The 21,808-nt window shown below is 35.5% G+C and overlaps 2 protein-coding genes and 1 pseudogene across 2 annotated transcripts; all 3 read right to left on the bottom strand.

Annotated features, from left to right (window-relative positions):
• Window positions 1-2,558: 2,558 nt before the first annotated feature.
• Window positions 2,559-4,739, bottom strand: LOC145586729 (UDP-glucuronate 4-epimerase 3 pseudogene; annotated as a pseudogene).
• Window positions 4,740-8,981: 4,242 nt separating this feature from the next.
• On the bottom strand, window positions 8,982-15,782 carry LOC145586727 (3-phosphoshikimate 1-carboxyvinyltransferase 2-like). Its single transcript, XM_081643636.1, has 8 exons — window positions 15,266-15,782; window positions 13,296-13,540; window positions 12,507-12,660; window positions 11,198-11,412; window positions 11,005-11,122; window positions 10,415-10,625; window positions 9,475-9,536; window positions 8,982-9,370 (listed from the first exon to the last, which is right to left on the bottom strand). The coding sequence occupies exons 1-8, from the start codon at window positions 15,596-15,598 to the stop codon at window positions 9,152-9,154; spliced, it is 1,557 nt and encodes a 518-aa protein (XP_081499762.1). The 5' UTR covers window positions 15,599-15,782; the 3' UTR covers window positions 8,982-9,151.
• Window positions 15,783-17,650: 1,868 nt separating this feature from the next.
• Window positions 17,651-21,582, bottom strand: LOC145586726 (transketolase, chloroplastic-like). The gene is made up of 7 exons (XM_081643635.1): window positions 21,044-21,582; window positions 20,173-20,263; window positions 19,967-20,072; window positions 19,599-19,881; window positions 19,308-19,456; window positions 19,064-19,217; window positions 17,651-18,908 (listed from the first exon to the last, which is right to left on the bottom strand). Exons 1-7 carry the CDS (start codon window positions 21,524-21,526, stop codon window positions 17,949-17,951), a joined length of 2,226 nt encoding a protein of 741 aa, XP_081499761.1. The 5' UTR covers window positions 21,527-21,582; the 3' UTR covers window positions 17,651-17,948.
• Between the last annotated feature and the right edge of the window lie 226 nt (window positions 21,583-21,808).

Raw genomic sequence — 21,808 nt, 5'->3', positions numbered from 1 at the left:
ACAATAAGTATAAAGTATAAACCCAAAAGAGAGAAAGAATAACATTACAAAGAGAAAGAAGCTATGAATTTGATCATGAAACTTGCTTGAGTAAGGCAAACCTTTAACAAAGGATAAAAGGTCTTTATGCATAAGGGAAGTAAATTACAAGAACAATTCCAGAGGACTATAAGGCTTTGTTATGCTCTCCTTATTTCCACGTATATCAGGTCTAATAAGTTAAGGTAATATATTATAAGCTCTTGTTAAGTAAAAATCAGGTGAATGGAATACAACCTTAGTAATAGGCTCTATTCTCCTCGCCTTTAGATTAAGTTTGATAAATTCAAGTTAGATGAGATAAGTGAAGTTCATGATTACTTTAGTTGTAAATTGAACTTGGATGACCCTTATTAATAATTATCTAAATTTATTTTTCAAACCTATCTAAACTTATTATGAATAACATAATATTACATGAATCAAATTAAGATGAATACAACAAAATTCATAGGATTATGGTAAAAAGAGATTGTGTAAATAGTGTAAAAGTCAACATAGTGCAATATTTGTAGAACGGAAAAAAATATATGAGCGAAAGTACCATTTCCATTTTCGAGCGAAAGTACCATTTTCATTTTCACCCCCTCCTCGATCCTCATTATACATGTCTTTGTCTATTTTCATGAAAGCAAAACCAACAGTCTTAACACAACAGCAGCTATACATTAACATTTAGCAGTGCAATCAATAAATATAATGTTGCCCCCACTTTTAAAAATTATCATAACTATCACACCACATATTCACATTTGACAGCTTAGAATGCTAAGACCATGACTCAGTCTTTATCAGTCACCAACCAAAATAGTAGTAGTCTCCAACAAGGGTCCCCTTTTTTATCTTAAAGAAATCTTCACTCTTGTAGCTTTGGTCTTCCTTTCTGCTTTGTTCTTTTCTCAATTGTATATTGTATTATTGTATTATGGCAGGTCAAGGTTTAAAGCTAGTTCGATAAAACTAAGAGGTTATTTGGTTGACATAAAAAAAGCGAGGTTTGAATTTATTTAGTGAATGAAATAAGATGTTGTTATTTGATCGACAAAAACATAATAAGCCAAAAACCAATAAGGTCAAACCATTTATCGAACATAGTCTTTGTTGCATACGAATCATACTTTGAATTAGTAATGATTTTGAATAAGACGGTAGAAGTTACTCGAAATGTTATTGTCGAAAAATCGTGTGTAATAAATTTGCTTAGTTTAGCAATACAACTGACTAGAAAATCAAACGATACCATAAAAGCATTTGGTGTGCATTAAGATATCACAATCGAAATGTGATTGCTTATTTCTAGAAAAGAAAGAAACACAGGAGGAAAAGTGGCTTTGAGTACAAATATAAGTAGTCAGAGTCACAGAGACATTTCTACATAAGCTATTAAAACTTGCTTAATCAATTAAGATAGCATCTCGTTGTGTTTGTTGGATTGAGTCCATCAGAAGTCCTTTCTAGCAGCTTCCTTAATTTAATCTAACATGACATTTTGCCCGAAAGAAGCACAATCACATTCAAAGATTGACTAGAGATGAAAAGTCAGCAGATCGAAAACAAGGTTACTCAACCCTGTGAAAGCAAGTGAAATTGGAAAATTAAACTCTTGCTTCCCGGGGAAGATATGCCAGTGTTTCAGTCAATCAAAAAACCCAGTTTTCTACATTCGACGTAGTTTTAAGCCAACCAAACAGCCACTAAAAACTCAAAACCAGAAAATTAAAATCCTGAGAACAATACCATAAACATGAAAGCAGAGACTACATGTGCTGCAAGCCTGTAAGGGCTGTAACCATACTTGGCGCCGTTGGATCTGGTATCCACTATCTCCTTATTAAAGAATAAGCAGCATCTCCACAAAATCAGAAGATGGTTATAGTAACAAATCCAAAGTTTAAATCCACATTTCCCAAAACATCTCCACAAGAAATTGGAGTAAACAAATTCCATAGCTCGAAATCCATTATATATATATATGCACTGATACTACCTCGTATCCAGAATTGTCTCATTTACTATAGTAGAATGTAGAATAATTCTAAATCCTTGATAAGAGTCAATCCATCTAGGCCAACATTTTGGATCTTAAATCTCAATTTAGGAGCTCCATAGATTCTCTCTGTGATCTCCTTGAATTCAGGATCATACTTGAGAGTAGCATCTTTCAGAACTATGGGTGGACATATTGCTACAAATGGTAATACAAACATTTTCTGCAGCAAAAAACTGGCAGAGTACCCTTACAGGTCCAGAGTTCCTTCTATTACAGAGTAAGAACATCGAAAGCTAAATCGACAACCATGGACCTTCCCAACAAAAGACTTGACATGTTATTAGTGACAAAATGCACAAACTAAAACAACAGTTCTCTAAATTCTTGAGAGGATACATAGAAAGCCTTTGCTCAGTAACACAACTCAACAAGAAATTTCCATCCAAAGCCGAGCAAAATATTAGGCCAATAAGTATAATATGATTATCAATGAAATCTTTGCGAGAAGAAATCAAAAGAAGAACACATATGAAGGCACCATGTCCTAGTTTTATTGAAATTGCATTGCAATACTACGTGTCCACAAATTGGAATAAGTTCTATTAATGATGAATTCTACATTTGCTGAAACTACAACGAATTACAATCTCAAGAGTAAAAATGAGAAAAGCAAAAAAGATGGTTCTTGTACAGCTTATAATGCCCTAACAATGTTCTATAACCCCAAAACTTCCTCCACCAAGAGGGGAAGCAAGTATTCTCTCATAATAAGGCATCGTTAAGATTACACAGACAGGACATAATCGGAGCAGCAATGAGTAAACGAACCTCGAAAAAACAATCATAAGAAGAATCAATGAACAAGAATTTAGCATAATCCTACCGTGGAAGTGTGGAACATTGAATAATTTAAGCAACACCGAGACTCATCACACAGCACTCTTCTTCCCTCCTGGTTTATAGTAATTGAGGTACCATCTAACGAACTTCTTCAACCCGGTCTGCAGATCCGTTGTAGGTTTATACCCAAGCTCCCTCTGAGCATAGCTAATATTAGCATGTGTATACTGCACATCACCATTCCTAGGCAATTTCATCACCATCCTCTTCGCCTTCACCTTCAACAGCCTCTCCAATATCGAAACAAGATCAGAAACAGGAACAGGCGACGTATTCCCCAAATTAAACACTCTCAATTGAGCAGCACCACTCTTCTTACCCCCACTACCAGTACTCTTCTCAGCAGTATCCAATGCCCCTAAACACCCCTTCACAATATCATCAATATAGGTAAAATCCCTAGCCACTGTCCCATGATTTGCAGCCTCGAAAATCGGTATCGATTTCCCCTTCAATATATCCTTAGTAAAGAAAAAGTATGCCATATCTGGTCTACCCCAAGGCCCATAAACAGTAAAGAACCTCAACCCAGTTAAAGACAGTCCATATATATGATTATAAGTATGAGCAATTTCTTCCCCAGCTTTCTTAGTTGCAGCATACAAACTAGCAGGTTGATCTGTCCTATCTTTTTCAGAAAATGGTACTTTTGTATTCAATCCATAAACAGAACTAGATGATGCCCAAACAATAGCAGGTTGTGGATTTGCAGATTTACAAATTTCTAACAAACTAACAAATCCAGCAATATTACTATGAACATATGAACCAGGATTTTGCATTGCATACCTAACTCCTGCTTGTGCTGCCAAATGCATTACATGAGTAAAAGCGACTACCTCAAACAACTTCTTCAAGAGTGCTTGATCATTAATGTCTCCTTCAACTATGAACACCCCGCTTCGCTCAAGCAGAGCCTGCCTCGCTCGCTTGAGCGAAGGATCATAGTAATCGTTGAAGTTGTCAAACCCCAATACACCATCGCCTCGCCGCTTTAAGGCGGCCGAGACGTGGGTGCCAACGAACCCAGCAGCTCCGGTCACAAGCACGGAAAACCCATTAGATGCACGAACTTTAGCCGAGTTTCGAACCCGCTTCTCCCATGATGGACCGCCCCAGGAGAAGGTCCGGAGGGAGCGGCGGGTTGTGTCTCCAATGGTGGATGAAGATGAAGATGATGATGTCGATGAAGATGGAGAAGAAGAAGATGATGATCTGAAGAAGAACATTAGAATTAAACCCAGAAAAATGAAGGACCAAAATGTGAGTTTTACAAGAGGAGTTGAATGCCATCTTAAACGATGATGATGATGATGAATGTAGGATGATTTATCCATCTTGAATTTTCCTGGTGTTGATGGGTTGTTATCTAAATGAGGCATTTTCTACATTCAAAATCAAAACCACACCAACCCCCAAAAAAAAAAAAAAAATTAAAACAAAAAAAAATTGAGATAATTTTTTGTTTTTTCCTCTCTTCTTTTCTTTGAACCTGCAACTATTTATTCAACAAAAGCCAGAAAAAATTATGCAAAAATGGGGAATAAAATTTATGGGTTTTTCTTGAAATTGAGTTTTGGAATCTGGGTTTTGCTCAAAATGTGGAATTTTCTTTTTATTAAGGGGAATAGATTGTTCAACAACGGAGATTTGTTTTTTTTTTTTTTGGGTGTTTTTATTTTTCTCTCTTGTTTCTCTCTCAAAGTGAGCAGGATATGGAGTTGAAGATAAGGGATGGAAAAAAGGAGGAGGGAATCTTCAGGTTTCTTGGAGATGTTATAGTTGTTGTTGTTGATGGTAAGAGAGAGAAAACAAGAGAAAAAGGCCTTTTTTGAGGGTGGAGTTTCAGAGAGGCAAAGGTGGGAGAGATTTGATTTTTGATTATGGAGGGGAGAGAAACAAGAGGATGAATTATTATTATTTTAAAATAAATAAAAATATTAATATTTTTTTAAAAAATTTTTTTGTTAGGGAAAATAGGCAAATGGGGGCGATTAAAAAGAATAAATCAATCAATTGGAAGCAACTAAATAGGAGGAGATCTATAAAGAGTCAAAAGACAGTAAAAAAAAAAATGACAATGGTAAAAAAAAAAAGTTTGGTATGAGTGATTGTTAAATTTAAGTCATACTACCATCCTTTTTGGTGATTATAGTAGTACTATGAACTTGGAGTTTATGGTTAAAAGAAAGAGGAATTTTCATTTAATGCTTGTTGAGTTTGCTAAATTTAACAAACTCAAATCACAAGAAAGTCAAAACTTTAAGTGAGATTAGAAAATACATTAATTAATTAATAATTATATTAAATGAACATAAGTATTAGAAAGTAATTTGATTGGTCATAATGCCTAAAAATTTAGACATTCTATTAAATTATACTCCAATCTATTTTTAAGCAATTAAGAGTGAGAGGTTAAGATTTTAAATGATTTTAGATCTTTGAAATTTGTTGTGGGCGGGAGGGGATGAGATTTGGTGCTAATTTTGGATTATTTTTCCAAGTTTATTCAATGAGTTAATTATTGGGGTTAAAGATTGCCAATAATATGCTTTAAAATGGGGAAAAAAAATAATAAAAATAAAAAACCCAATAATATGGACGGTTTAAAGTATTTCATTATATATCTATTTGGTTGAAATTTATGAATCATTTGAATTTGTTTTCTATACTTAATTAATAGTTTATTAGCTAAAACATTCGATCAAATTTGGACATGTCAAATAATTCGTATAATACATAAATAATACAATGTAAAATCTTAATTAGAAGGCCCAATTATAGATGGATAAATGAAATCCCATACTTCATTAACTTCAAATTATCAAATTTCAATTTGAGAATTGTTTGAGACATGAGTATAATTGAAGGGTGATGTTATAGCTTACGCTCAAAATCTTAATTGGTTGTAACCTGCCTACAACAATATATATAGTTATTGAGTCAAGTTATTTAAACACAATCGAGTATTAATTTTAACATATAATTGTTTGCAAGTTTAGATTGACTTTTCACACTAGTAATTGTATATAATTAATGATAGAATCGTGAAAGAACTAAATTGAATATAATTCAAGAAATGTGAATACCCTTAATTACTACTGTACTCTTTTTAATAGATGTTGTTCAAGAAATTACTAATGTTGTGCAAATAGAAATAATTTTAACCATAAAATCATAAGGCAACACCTAGTATGAGCTTAGTTTATTATTTATATGCTACTTCAAATTGAGTTGGGTCCAACACGATAAATAAATGAGTTGAATGAAGAAATATATCTTGTGTTGATAAGCACATGAGGAAAATTTACATTAAAGTAAAATAAACAAGTTATAATTTATAAATAATTCGAATTACATAACTACAAGTCTACAATCATAAATTTGCAAAGTATATACTTCATATTACCTCCAATTTTTGGCAAAAATATGAGCAACATTACTTAATAGAATGAATTTCATAGCTACATGCTTATATCTTATAACTCAACCTCGAACTCAACTTAGCTTGGCTAACACCAACTTATACTCGATCATCTAACCCTATCTAGTGAAATGCAAGCTATTAAGTCAAGGATATTTGTTGCATCATACACGTACACATTAACACATACATATCCATTCATCTCACATCCAAGAAATCTCATGAAATGCATCATAGTCACCCCACTATTCACACAAACATGAAACATAGGGCCGAAATTAAGGGTGCGAAATGGGTTGATGTCTACAATTAACAACACCACACGTCAAGATCCAAATTACAAATTAGTTCATGGCCTTCACAACACCTATGTGTCTGTTGCCAGTCTAACAAAGAGGTACACATATCTTTACGCTGCATGCTTATAAATTGATAGACGTAAAACCTTCATAAAAAGGCAATTAATGAATACGTAAGGATCAAATCCATTTTTCAAAATAAATTTTGGACGTTCTTCGATCTTCTTGTAAATTTTCTGTAGGACTTATTTGTTTGTTAGTACGTGACTACGTATGAAGGAAGAGAATTAATGAAAAGGGGGACAGAAACATGTGAAGGTGAAATAAGGCCTCAATTTTGTGATATTGGGCAGACGTACATGCTACTAAAAACAAGCTTGATAAAGAGGCAATAATAGCATCTTTCCTCGGATATCTTGTATTCCAATCAATATTTACTTCTATGACTTAATTGACTTCGTTGAGTCTAGACTACTTGTCTAAAGATTCGAGATTTAGGCAATAAAATGTGTATAATCTTATTGAGTAGTAGCAACCTAACAGGGCGATAGCATTCAAATAAAAGTTTAAAAATAATCGATCTTTAATTTATAAGGCATTTTCAATTACACCGACAAAATCTATAAACAATTAAGTCAATAATATGCTCCGCATATTATGTAATCTTTATATTAATTAGATCTATATATTATTACCTCCAAACAAAATTTGCTGGAACAAACAAGGTATAAATCTTCAGCTTAAAGTTTCTCTAATAGGTAGATAAGTATAAGGGGAAAAAATTAAGTCATACAATAATTTACTCAAAACTTCATTCTCTATGTCCCACATTCTCCCTTCTACACTCATAATCATAGAATTCACCTAATTGGTTGTTTTTGTTGTTTGAGTTAATGGTTATTTATGATTAATTTTTGTGTTTGCTCAACATAAAAAGTTTTAAGCTTTTGCTAGTGTTTTCTTTTGAGCAATCATATCATTGAAACATCCGATAAATTCTACTCTATATCGAGAAATATAATAATAATTGACAAATAATACTTAATTAAAATATAAGAAGACGATTAATATATTACAAAATATCGAGCTCATATTCTAATGTCAATTGATTTTAGGTTTAAGACATTGACTGAATAACAAATATCGAAATCAATGTTGACCTAGACACGTAATTATAGTAGTGGCGAACTAGTGATAAGATGGTGCACGAGTTATTAATAAGATAAGTAGAGTTTTATTGAAATGAGAAGTGGTCTTAGGAGAAGCAAGTAGCTCTTCAAATTAAGAAAATGCTTATTAATATTTTAAGCAAAAATTAGACTAAAAGTGAATCACAGTCCAAAGTATATTAAAAAAATAAAAATAGTGTTAGGAACCGCAAAGAACATGATGGCCAGACTACAAAATACAAAGAAAGAAAGACCATAAAACAAACACAAACATGTTTACCTTCCACCTTTCCTTTTCTTTGCTTTTTAATAATCACTTTGTCACATGCTACAATTTTTGGCGGTGATCAGGTATTAACTCACTTTCTTTTCTTTTAATCAATCATTTGACCCGATTGTGTAATTTGGGCCCCATGTACGTAAAAATATACTCGTATCACAGAATAACCTCTTAATCCCTCCATCTTATTAAGATTGTTCCATCTTTATTGTTCATATGTATTAAAAGTTGTATTCAGCATATAAAGTAGAGAGGGAGTAACAACAATGTTAACTAAGAAGAAAGTGCGACAATAATTTATGAACCATCTATGTTTAATTGGGCCAAGCTTGAAGGGATGGAGATAATTCTTTTCATTGATAGTGTTCGAGTTTCATCTTTATCTATTGCAACCAAGCTAGATTAAAAGAAGCATGATCTACAAACAAACAAACAAACCCTAATCTTAATGTTGTAATTGGATACTTAAGGTTATACACCGTATTACGTATATTGATTATATTCTTATATAAATCACGAGATGAGCAAAGTGACTATGTATCTAAAGATAGGTACACTCGAGTGTAAAATGTTGGAAAGCAGTTATAGTTTTACTTTATTTTTTCTTTTGTAACCTGCCATTTTTCTGACATGTCAGATTGTCAGTTACTATAACATCCAACCCCCCAAATAAAGAAATCACCGACCACCGCCAAACACCAACATCAATATTAAAAACACCAATAATAAGAATATTGGTTACTCAAGTTGGAAAGAAGTGAAGAAGGTGAACAATTTGAAACAACAGTATGGAACTCACAGTACCAAAATATGGTGTCCAAACTCAGCAGTTATTGCTGTAGAGTTCAGACCCAATACTAGTTTCTAAATCACATTCTCATAGTTCATCTTTTCAAGAATTTTATTTCTAACTGGCCTGATACAAAATTAATACACTGTATAAACTAAAATCTTACAAACATGATACAAAGAATGTGGCGAAAGCTCAAGCTGAAAGCATTTTAATCTTGATTCAAATTTGTATGCTCTAGATAACCAATAGATGGCAACTCAGTGCTTGGCAAACCTTTCCAAAACGTCAAAGTAGTCTGGGAAGGTTTTGCGAGTGCACCCTGGGTCATTGATGGTGACAGGAACATCAGCACAGGCAGCAAGAGAGAATGCCATGGCCATTCGGTGATCATCATATGTGTCAATGGCTGTCACGTTTAGTTTCTCAGGTGGAGTGATCACACAGTAATCAGGTCCTTCCTCAACGGTTGCCCCAAGCTGAAAATTATTAAAGTGAACCGAATGAGCACCAATTTATGTCAAATGCAGTTTTCAACCATGTTTAAAACCTACAAGAAAGTGTAGTATCCAACAGCGCTAACCTTTCTGAGTTCTGTGCAAATGGCAATCATCCGTTCTGTTTCCTTCACTCTCCAGCTAGCAACTGTTCAATCACATAACAAATATCATGGCCTATCTTGTACACATCATACATGCTAAGGAAGTATAGACCACAAAGGTTTCCGTCACCAATAAAACCAAATCACGCTTGGTACCATCACCAAAAAAAAAAAAAAAAAAAAAAAGACCACTGAATGGTGAATTTGTGCACGTGTGTAATAATCAGATAGTATACTTTAGACTACAGACTATATTGACGTATTTCATACACTACATACGACTGATATGAGTACTAAAGTAAAACAAAACATTTTGAAGTAGTGTCCAGTCGAGACAGTGCAATTACATCATGAAAATTACATTTTGGTTCGTGTGTGTGGTGTATCAAGCCCCTATACATGCAGTTGGTGTTTCAGTTCAAGTCTTCTGATCTGTTCCTTGAATACTTTTACAGAGTATCAGCTAAGTTATCTAATATCTCCAATCATAGTAATACTTGCGGAGAATTAATATTATAAAAAGATAAGTCATTTCATCACACATTTTTTGAATCATAATTTCTGAGACACTTGGCTAATTAAGTTTGGTAGTGAGAAACTCAATGCCACACAAGTGGTCCCTCACTCCTTAATTGTACCAGAAGATGCCGCATATAGCTCTTGGGAACAACAGAAATCACAACTTCCAATCATGGGGCAGTGACAACTTAACCACCATCAGAGAAAACAAAAAACAAGTTGGTTGTTGTTTACACTTTCCAAAAACAAGACAAATCCAAATTCTCATTAGCCTGACAAACTAATTGTCATTATCAATTATTAATCAAGGTCCGTGTGCAAATATTAAAGTGTCATCAAGTACCAAGGAATCTACAAATGGCATTAGAAGAGAGCCAAATTCACAGAATGAAGTTGAGCATACCGTCTCTGATGGCAGTGGGCCCATCTGCATAAAGGGCAACAACAGCAAGAGTCATAGCGACATCTGGCATTTTGTTCATGTTGACATCAACGGCGTGCAAGTGTTTTCTTCCAGATGAATCCCTGGGCGGTCCAGTTACAGTGACACTGTTCTCTGTCCAGGTAACCTTGCAACCCATTTTCTCAAGAACTTCGGCAAATTTTACATCACCCTGTGTAAAAGTGATGGGACAAGTAAGATGCTAATCAACAAGAGAGTATTGGATACAAACAAAACACGAAGATGAGGTATAAGGCTATACAAAATTATATAAAAAAATCCTGATCAATTAAACTAGCAAAAATTGCTTATTGAGCTGCAATTGGAAAGAGTTAATAGAGAGAGTCATAAACTAAAATTAAAGAATATAAAGTCCATGATCTTTTCTTTTTTTATAGCCTCTCATCTTGAACTTATTGTTACATTTATCAAATTTGGAGTGTCAAACAGCCATGCTTATGGCAAGAATTTTGTATAAAAAAGAGTATTTTAGAGCTATGCTGAGAGCTCAAAAAAGGCTAAGTAATTTTGTGAAAGGCTTTGAACATTACCTGTAAACTGCTTGTTCCACAACCCTCAACAGTCACAGTTCCACCAGTGACTGCAGCCCCTGCTAGGAAGTAACTAGCGCTTGAAGCATCACCCTCGACATATGCATTTCCAGGAGATCTGAGGTAACATAATTCCATTTTAGTATACTAGTGGAGTGACTTTAAAAGATATAATAACAGAGATGAGACTTACTTGTACTTCTGACCACCTCGGATCAAGAACCTATCCCAGTTAGCACTATGCTCTACTGACACACCAAAACGTTCCATCAACTTTATTGTCATCTCCACATAAGGTACAGAAATCAATTTATCAATGATTTCAACTTCAACGTCTCCAAGACCTAAAGGTGTTGCCATGAGCAGCGCAGTCAAATATTGGCTACTAACTGACCCTGAGAGCTTGACCTGCACAGAATATGTTTTATAAAAAGGCATAAATTAAATGAAAAATAGAGCTTTTCACATCACAAAATGAAATCCATAGCGATTAGCATTAAAAAAAAAAAAAAAACCAAAAGATACAGTGTGCAGAAGACCTCTGGAATAGGCTAACATACAATAACAAATCAGCATTTTAGTTAGGAAGCTCTACTAAGAAAACTTCAAAGCATTAATAAGCATCACATAACTCAACATTTTCTCTAATTCTTGCAATAACTTCAAATTCATATGTAAGCAACTAAAAACATGTGGAGCTTTGCAAATTGCCGGAGTACCAGAATCACTAAAACCTCACAATGATAAAGAAAACAATCACTGGAAAACTTATCACGCTCAACCAAAAAGCAGTCAATGTTTTACGATCCGATTTGCTGCAAGGAACAATGTAATCACCAAAATCGTCATCCAACTTTGCACTTCTCTTCCTTAGCTTAAATGTAGTCATCACATATAGTGCCAATCACTGACTATCCAAAATATAAAAATCTGAGAAAAGGTATCAATTGAACTTTCTTTTGAGGACAATATAGAAGTATTAGCTACTAATTACATAAACCAAAAACCAGGATATTCTTTGAATCTTAAATACAGAGTAAAGGATTTACATAAATAAACATAGGTAACATAATTACTAATCAATATCATACACACGTAACACCAGATACTTCAAGTGACCTAGACATTAGGATACCAAATACTATTTGGATCTTAAAAGTAACTTATACAACTTCATCCATTCAGATAAGAGAAGATTTACCCTTTTCAGCTATTCTACTGTTGCTTACTGCCAGATTTACAGCATAAATACATTTTTCCATAAAGCATGTCTCCAGAAGAGCTTGTTTTATTGGAAAATTATTAAATAGAAACCCAGGAACCCATCATCACCTCCACCCCACAAAGCCATACATCCAAAAAATTGAAAGAAAAAGAAACAGAACAGGGCAGATTTATAAGTCAAGGAAATACTGCTGAGAAATCAGCAAGTGCAACATCAACTCAGTTACTTTTTATCAATAAAATAAGTTTAAAAAGGATTTTTAAAAAGTGTCAATTACCTTTCCCCCTGGAAGGCCCCCATTAGCATTAACCCGGACAGGAGGACAATCCGTGCCAAGAAAACAGTCAACATCGGCACCAAGTTGCTTCAGACCAGCTACCAAATCCCCAATGGGTCGCTCCCTCATTCTCGGCACTCCATCTAGTACATAACTGAAGAGACCAAGGAGGAGGTATCAGAAATTAAAGCGCAGGGATATTAATGTCTAACTGCAGAAACCATTTATAAGAGCCAGCAGATTGCCTCCTACTTCACTAATTCATTTCAGTCTTTAGTACTTTCATGCTCAACCCTGATCAATATATGTAAAATTATGGCATACTATAGCAAATTAGCAATCTTGTTACTAATATAAAAGTCAAAACATATTCCTTAGCTCTACAGTTTACATCTAGTCAGTCAAGATGATTGTATGTTGTTTTTCCAAATTATAATACAACCAATCACATCAGAAAGCAGCAGCCTTTTCTGCCTTCAGTGTTGTTCAGAGTTTGCTGAGCTGTTAAATCAACAAGATCCCTGGACAGTTCACAAACTTCACACTATCTGGACACATGTGGCTATAGAGCCCTATTAGGGGTGTGCTATATAATTGGACCACTTATAAATATGGCTTCCAAGTCCCAACACATACTCAAATGAGGAGGAACATCACCCTCCCTCCTTTCTTTTTGTCCTCCATACTAAGAAACAGTTCCCTAGTTAGAGAATAAAAAAAACATTAATCAGCCAAGCAGCTGACAGAAAGATAAAGTTAGCAGTGCATAAAAGAAATTATTACACATACCTAGACTTTCCTCCGGCAACAGCAACTGCGGCTGTCAATGGACGCATGGCTGTTCCTGCATTTCCAAGGAAAAGTTCAACTTCACCCCCTCCCTCTTTACCAGCAGGAAATAGACCACCACAACCCTCCACAATTGCCCTTTTGGCTGTCTTATCATCCTCCACATTTAGCCCAAGAGTTCTTAGAGCATCCAACATGTATCGAATATCATCACTATATAGCAAGTTGTCCACCACTGTTCTCCCCTGTAGCATATTTTTAGTTAGAATGCTGAGAATTTTGGGAAGTGAAAAGCAAGTTTGGGGCATAATGAAAAAGCAATGGAGAAAATAAACACAGCACATATGATGCAAATCAGAATAATAATAGAGCAAAAACAAAGGCATATTAACCCAAGACTAATAGCATAATTTTATATGGTGAATATTGATAATCTAGGGGTTAGCAGGCTTAGTAGCATAAATATGAAGGTAGCTGCATCTATTTATCTACCAAATAATGGCATATTAACCAGCAAAACGGAAGATTTTCCCATCTCTCAAATAATGGCATATTAATTAGCAAAACAGAGATTTTCCCCATCCCTCATGCAGCAGGTCCTGAGAGCAGATATAGCTGACTGATCTAGGAAGGAGGATGCTTCCTCAGAGCTTCACAGGGCTTTTATGCTGTGTTAGCATTTTAAGAATTTGAGATACAATGCAATATTAGGTTGCTCCGGCATAGTCTGGGCTTCCCAATAGAAAGCGGTAAAAGTGTGAAATACTTCCTTTTTTTTTTTTGTTTGCACTATGTGGAGTTTCATGGGTACACAACCTTGACCATGAATATCTTTTAATAAAAAATTATAAAATGTTGATATTTTGAAAGTATATATCAAGATGAACCTAACAAGATCCCACACGACTAAATTTTTCCTTGTGTATATTTAGAAATAAAGTCAAAGGAGAGTGTAAATAGCATAGAAGTCCAAATGGAGCAAAGATTAAAGAATGGGGGAGATATAGATTATTATTGCTAAAAGGGGCAGGGATTCATGCGGCATTCATCCAAAAAGATGTTTGAATCCTCTATCACAATGAAAAGAATCCCATGGGCAATATTTTCTAAGGGTGTGATTCTGCTATTTACATTGCAGCAAAGGCTGTAGATGTTAAGGTCTTTTGGTTTGGGGACAGGAGATTTAATGGCATAATGCATATCGGAGAGAGAGATGTTAGTATATCAGCAGCTGCTGATTACGACACACGGGTCACAAATATACTGCAATTTGAGATTCATTATACCCATATACCTATCGGTTAATGTTATATCTTCCCTTATAAAAGGAATATGGTTCTAATATGAAACAAAACTGTGAATCAAATACGCCAACACAGAGCTCAACTTGTTACTCCTATCACCCCCAAACAAAATACACTAGAACTTGTCCCAAGGATTTCCAGTTAGCCAAGAACAGGGCAAAATCTGAGACAAAACTGAAACTTTTAATGCATAATGAACTGAAACAGTGATAAATTATAACCTTCAACACCTATCCCAAGTTTTTAAGCTTAAATCCTAGCATGAAATTGCCCAACCCTCCAGTACCCCTACCCTTAAAACAAGAAAAGGAGGCAAAATCCTTAATCATCTACTTCAAACAATACCAGTAATTTCATCCTCCATCATACTATAACAAGTCTTCACACAATAAATTACCCAACATTTCCAGAATTACTCACAATTCGTTGATTATTTAAGAACACAAGCACCACATAATTTCTGACATATCCAACAAACAACCAAAAACTCGAACTCTCGCTATTTCAATAACATAAGAACTAAACGCATGATTTTCAGCTAGTGACACACATTAAAGTATCAATTGACAAAGTTCTAACAAGAAATTTTTTAATAAAAAAATCAAAAGTTAAATCATCAAATATACAAATGCACAAATAATAATAAATCAGATGATTGAAAACTACCTCAGCAAGGGCAGCTAAAAGAAGAATTCGATTGGATAAAGACTTAGACCCCGGCAATTGAACAGTGCCAGAGATCTCTTTAATGGGTTCCAACACAATTTCTGGGGCACTTGAAGATTTCTCAGCAGCTGGAGCAACTGATGCACGAACCCTAAAAGCAACTGATGATTGCCCACCAACCCTCTCATTTCTGAAAGACTTTAGTTTTGGACAAAATCTTAAATTTGATCCAAATTTAACATTTTTCAATGATTTGGGCATGTGGGTTTTGGGCAAATTGGGGCAAAATTGAGCACCTTGAACACCATTGTTAATGGTTGTAGCTTGAGACATTGTTGTTTTCTATTAAATTTTCTTACTTTTGTTTTGATGGTTGAAATGTAGGTGGGCTTTAGCCTTTTTAGAGGAGAGAGAAAGATGGGATTAAGCAGTTGAGGAAGACAAGAGGAGAGAACAGGACTCACCAACCAAAAATTTTGGTGGCCAAAGAGAGGGGGGTTGGTGTAGTATAATGGAATGAAAAAATAATGTTGTGGTTGAATTTTGAAGTGGTTGGTGTAATAAAATAACTAAATTAAAAAAAAGAAGGGTAATGATCAATTGATAAGAATGTGGTTTCAAAAAAAAAAAAAAAATCAATTGATAAGAATGTTGAACTTTGAACATATGATTGTTATTATCACTCAAAGACTCAAAGTGATGGACTCTTTTAAATTAGGTTGTATAGATGTGACTTTGTATATTTGATGATTTAATTGCATGGAAATGACATGAAAAATTTAGGTCAATTTAACTCGGTTAAAAATATGTATTTTTTTTACTTTGCAAATTACAAGAAAATAGAAAATTAGTTGTGTATGTATTTTTGTGTTGGCTTAAAAAAGTGTTGAATACTTGAATCGTATATCTTTATATACTTTCCCCTCGTGAGGAGGGCTTCCAAATGTTTAATTTTTCTTACCTTTTCAAAAAAAAAAAAAAAAACATACAAGTAGTATACCTAATCAAATAAGAAAATGGTTGTTGGTATTCTTTTTGAGAATTACTCCATACTGTATTATACTTGTACAATATTTTGATTTGAAATACTTTATTATTTTTATAGACATTATTTTCTAAATGATACATATTATTTTAGGATAATATTTGTCGTAGATTACGTATATATTTTGTATTCTTATCATACTAGATTAGGATTAGTCTTGTAAACGTTATACTCCGTATATATATTGATAAATGATATACACTCCAATATGAGGATTTTTCTTGAAATCTAACACTAAGAAATTTTATATTGTTGATAACACTTAAATTTTTTGTCTACCTTAATGTTCAAATATAATGTATCATTGCATGTCAACCCATCGTTATTCCAGCAACCCCATTGCCTAGGAAGAATTTTGCAATGGCTTGCACTTTCTTTTTGCCAAATTGCATGGAAATGACATGAGAAATTTAGGTCCAAAATTTACTTCGACGTTGCTATTGTAATTTGATGATCTATAAAGTTGTGATTATTTCTATAAATTTATAATTTTCAAAAATAAAAATATAAGATAATTAAAATGTGTCAATGAGAGAAAGAATATGATGCTTAGGGTGGAGTATGCCACTCTTGTGTTAGCTACAAATATACAATTATGAGCTTGTTTTGTCAACAAATCAAGAAAGCACTACAAATTGTTCACAAGTAAATGACAATTAGATTAGCATATATACCTACCCACCTTTTCAACTCTTTAACTTTGCTCATTTGTCGTTCTTAAGTTTGATCAATTGTGACAGCCTTATCTTTATCACTAATTCCATTCAAACACCACTATCCTTACCTACCTCCCATTGGCAGCTTAATTGTTAGTTTTCATTTATTGGCTTTTATTGCAAGTATAAATTTGATTATGTATGTGAAGAATTATTAGTTTTAAAGGACTATTTATCTTGTATATCTATCACGGAATTTAAATAATGCATTCAAGTGAATAATGCGCTTAAAACAAGGTACTGGTACGATATAATAAAGTTATATGGAGTACATCGATCTAAGTCATTTTCACAATATCAGATTTTTAAGCAAAATCTGAGCTAGGGATTTTATGAACATGTTTGGATCAATAAAACTCTACATAGAGCATGTAACCACTAATCACAAGTACACAGTACTGATAGTTTAGGCATGGGTGCAATAAGGGAGGCGGGGGGCATGGGGTGCAATAAGGGAGGCGCGGGGGGGGGGGGGGGGGGGGGGACTATCGTTCCGAAATGACTGACACAGCTCGCACCATTTAGAAAACCATTTAAAGGCAATGGAATTAAACACTCGTAAAATCAACATGCCTAAACTGGATCGCTCGTTATGCTTTAACAGTTCATCTTAAAGAACACTACAGATGAAGATGATAGTTACTTGAAATCAATTACCAAATAGCACAAACTACAGAGGTTTAAAAGGCTCAATATGCTTACATAAATCATAAACATCTACTCTGTGAAATGGCTTTTCTTTTAGGTCTTCCTCGAGGCTCAAACCTCAATTGAACTTGGCTCTGTTGGTTGCAGTAAAACAAGTGAAGTATTATCAAACTCTCTTATTATGAGATCCATCCCCCTCCAATAAACGATACAAAAACTGTATGGAGAAAAAAGTGGGAATCACGGCAATCAAACAACACTGAGATCACCATGTTTAGCATAGTGAGTTAGCTGCTTCAATGACGGCCTCTTTTGTGATTCCCAACTCCTTGTATATCTTCCCAGCAGGGGCACTGGCACCAAACCGGTCAATACCAATTGCCTTACCCTTGCAGCCAACATACTTCAACCACCCAAATGTAGTTCCAGCTTCAATGCTCACTCTAGCTGTCACATCGGCAGGCAATACGCTCTCTTTGTATGACTCAGATTGAGCATCGAAGAGCTCCCATGAAACAAATGACACAACTCTAACAGCCTTTCCATCCTTTCTAAGATCATCGGCAGCTTTAGCAGCAATCTCTAGTTCAGAACCAGTTCCCATTAGGATAACATCTGGGTTGTTCCCCTTTGAATTGTCAGAAATGATGTAACCACCTTTTTCAACCCCTTCAATGGAAGTTCCCGGAAGCTGGGGAAGCTTTTGTCGAGAAAGAGCAAGAATAGAAGGTGTCTTTTTGTTTAGTACTGCAACTCTGTAGGCACCAGCTGTCTCAGTACCATCTGCAGGACGGAACATAAAAACATTTGGCATGGCCCGGAAACTCGCCAAATGCTCAATAGGCTGATGAGTCGGCCCGTCTTCCCCAAGTCCAATAGAGTCATGGGTCATGACAAAGATGACCCCAGCCTGGGACAAGGCAGCCATCCTTATGGAAGCTCTCATGTAGTCTGTGAAGACGAAGAAAGTTGCACAGTAAGGGATGAAGCCTGGGCTGTGGAGAGCAATCCCATTGCAGATGGATCCCATTCCATGCTCCCGAACACCAAATCGAAGATTCCTTTCCTCGGGAGTATCCTTCTGGAAATTTCCAAACATCTTCAGCAAAGTCATGTTTGAGGAAGCAAGGTCAGCACTTCCACCAAGAAAACCTGGAAGAACAGTTGCAAGGGCGTTCAGGCATTGTTGAGACAGATTTCTTGTAGCATCACCAGGGCTCTCAGGGGTGTATGTCTGTAGAAGATGCAGAAACATGCATATCAATTCAACTGTCATACATTAAAAAGTGTATAATCCAGAAATAGCTGTTCCCCCCGAACAATTCCATTATCAAAGCCTCAAGAATCATGTTAAGACATTAAATTATATAGTGTTAAGTCAATACTAACCGGAAGTGCCTTCTCCCAGCCAGAAGGTAATTCCCCAGTGATGATAGACTTCAACTCTGCAGCTTCATCACTGTACTTCTTCACATACTCAGCAAATTTAGAATTCCATTCAGATTCAAGGGCTGCTCCCTCAGAAGTATGGCGACTCCAATGTCTGCAAGGAAACCGAGATGAGAATATAACCCAAGTAATTTTAATGCTAAGATAACACAGAAAATTAAGTAAATCATTCACAAAAACTCACTTTTTAACATCCTCGGGTACATGGAATGGCTCATATGGCCATCCAAGGTTGCTCCTAGTTGCTTCTACTTCCTTAGCTCCCAAGGCACTACCATGCACACTGTATGAATTTGACTTGTTTGGAGAGCCATAACCGATAGTTGTTGTCACCTACAATTACAAAGTTAGAAACCATTTTATTACACCACTGATACTCAAAAGCAGTAAGATGGCTCATCCATGCAAAGAAACATTGAAACTTTAATATTAACAAAGATATATGACACCCCAGCATAGAAGTGATGATATGCACCTTGATTAAGGTCGGCTTGTCCTTAACAGCCTTAGCCTCTCTGATTGCAGCGCGAATTTCATCATAGCCATTGTTACCATTCTTGACCCAAATCACATGCCATCCAAGAGCCTCAAACCGTTTGTCAACATCCTCAGTGAATGCAATATCAGTGCTACCATCAATAGATATATGGTTGTCGTCATAGAATGCAATAAGCTTTCCAAGTCCCCAATGTCCAGCAAGGGAACAGGCTTCCTGAGAAACACCTTCCATTTGGCAACCATCTCCGAGAATAGCATACCTAAAAGACCCAAAGGGAAAGGCATGATTAAGATGGGAAACACAGCCAACTTATTCAGCGCATAAGTAGGATAGAAGAAACCTACGTGTAGTGATCAACAATCGCCATATCAGGCTTGTTAAACCGAGCAGCCAAGTGCTTCTCTGCAAGTGCCAGCCCAACAGCATTGGCAATACCCTGACCAAGGGGACCTGCAAAGTCATACAGGATCGATTAGACATACAAAGCACATAATTAATTTTTGCTATAATAGTGAACAACCGTGTTTAAAGTTTAATCACAAGTCCTAACCAGTGGTGACTTCAATCCCAGGAGTCTCGAAATTTTCAGGATGACCAGGAGTTCTGCTTTCCCACTGACGGAAGTTCTTCAAATCTTCTTCCTGATATAAGATAGTTCCCAATGACAGAAAGTGAGTTTCTAAGTCAAATAAGAATGCGATGTCATCTTGCTAAACATGAATACAGCTAACAATAAACTGAACCTAGAAAAAGCTAGCACCATCAAAAGTGAATTAGATACCACTCCATAAAGAAAAACTAAATAAAAGTCTTGAGTGCGAAGCTCCTAATTGCAAAATTCTTAATGAGCCGTACTAAATGTCATTTTCTTGCTCAATTCGATAGCTACAATTCTACAAATGAGCCAAAAAATAGCCACAGGTATCCGTCGAGGCTGGCTAGAGCTAGGTGCACACCTGACACACAGTGCACAATGGACAACTAGATGCACTCAGTATCTAGCACCTTATGTTTCATTCTCTCCCAATTCTAGCTACAATTTTCTAATTGTCACACATCTAATCCAAATTTGTCAAATTCTTAAATTAAAAAGTATTCAAAATCTCTACAATCTACTAATCACATAATCACTAGACATGTACATCATGTAAATTATCACAACCACGACTTATCATACAAATTATATTGATAAAAACAAAATATATATAAACCCAAGTCAGCATCAATAAAAATAAGTCAACCAAAGAATTTCAAAGCAACTGATAATAATACTACCAAAATCAGATATCACCATCACCAAGATCACAACATTCCAAACAAATGAAAGATACCCAGATCAAAACAACAAAACCCCATTTCAAATTATCAAGCAAACAATCAAAATCGACAAAAACAAAGAAAGAGAAGAGAGAGAAAATTACAGTGACACTGTCATAACCAGCCAAGTGAAGGAGAGCATACTGGAGCATACACCCATGACCGGCGGACAAAACAAAGCGATCACGGTTGAACCAATAAGGGTTCTTCGGATTGTACCGCATAACTTCATCGTACAAAATGTGACCCATCGGAGCACAACCCATGGGCAAACCCGGGTGACCCGAATTCGCCTTTTCGACGGCATCAATCGCCAAAAACCGGATCGTATTCACCGATTTATCAATCAGGGTATCTTCAGTAGTACAAGACTTGTCGAGGGATTCCACCGCAGAAGCGCGTACGGTGGCGCGTGGGGCCACTCGTCGGGAGGTTTTTAGAGAGAAAGAAGATGATTTGAGGAGAGCAGAAGAAGAGGAGGAGAGAGAAAGTGAAGAAGGAAGACGGTTTGTGGGTGTTGAAGGGTTGCGAGAGGTGGAAGTACGGCCGGCGGAGATGGCTTGGGAGAGAGAAAGAGAGGACGCCATTGATGGAATTGTAGAGAGAGAAAGTAAGGTTTTGGTGGGGATTATGACTTATGAGTAGAAATAAGAGGGAGGAGAGAGAAAATTGGGCAACAAATTTTACAAATTTTGAAAAAAAAAGGGGGGTTGGTGGCCGTTTGATGTAAGTGAGAGATGATCAGAGCCGTTGACTGGTTTTATTGGTGGGTTGGTGGAATTTTTTTATTTTTGGGAAATTTGATGGAAACATATTCTATTTTTAACAGATGAATAGATGATGATGAATGAGATCATTTCATAAGTCAC

This window comes from Chenopodium album, chromosome 16, assembly GCF_948465745.1.
Source record: "Chenopodium album chromosome 16, dcCheAlbu1.1, whole genome shotgun sequence".
Taxonomy (NCBI): Eukaryota; Viridiplantae; Streptophyta; class Magnoliopsida; order Caryophyllales; family Amaranthaceae; genus Chenopodium; species Chenopodium album.
Note: the sequence above shows the minus strand (reverse complement) of the source record. Positions and strands in the feature narration are given on the sequence as shown.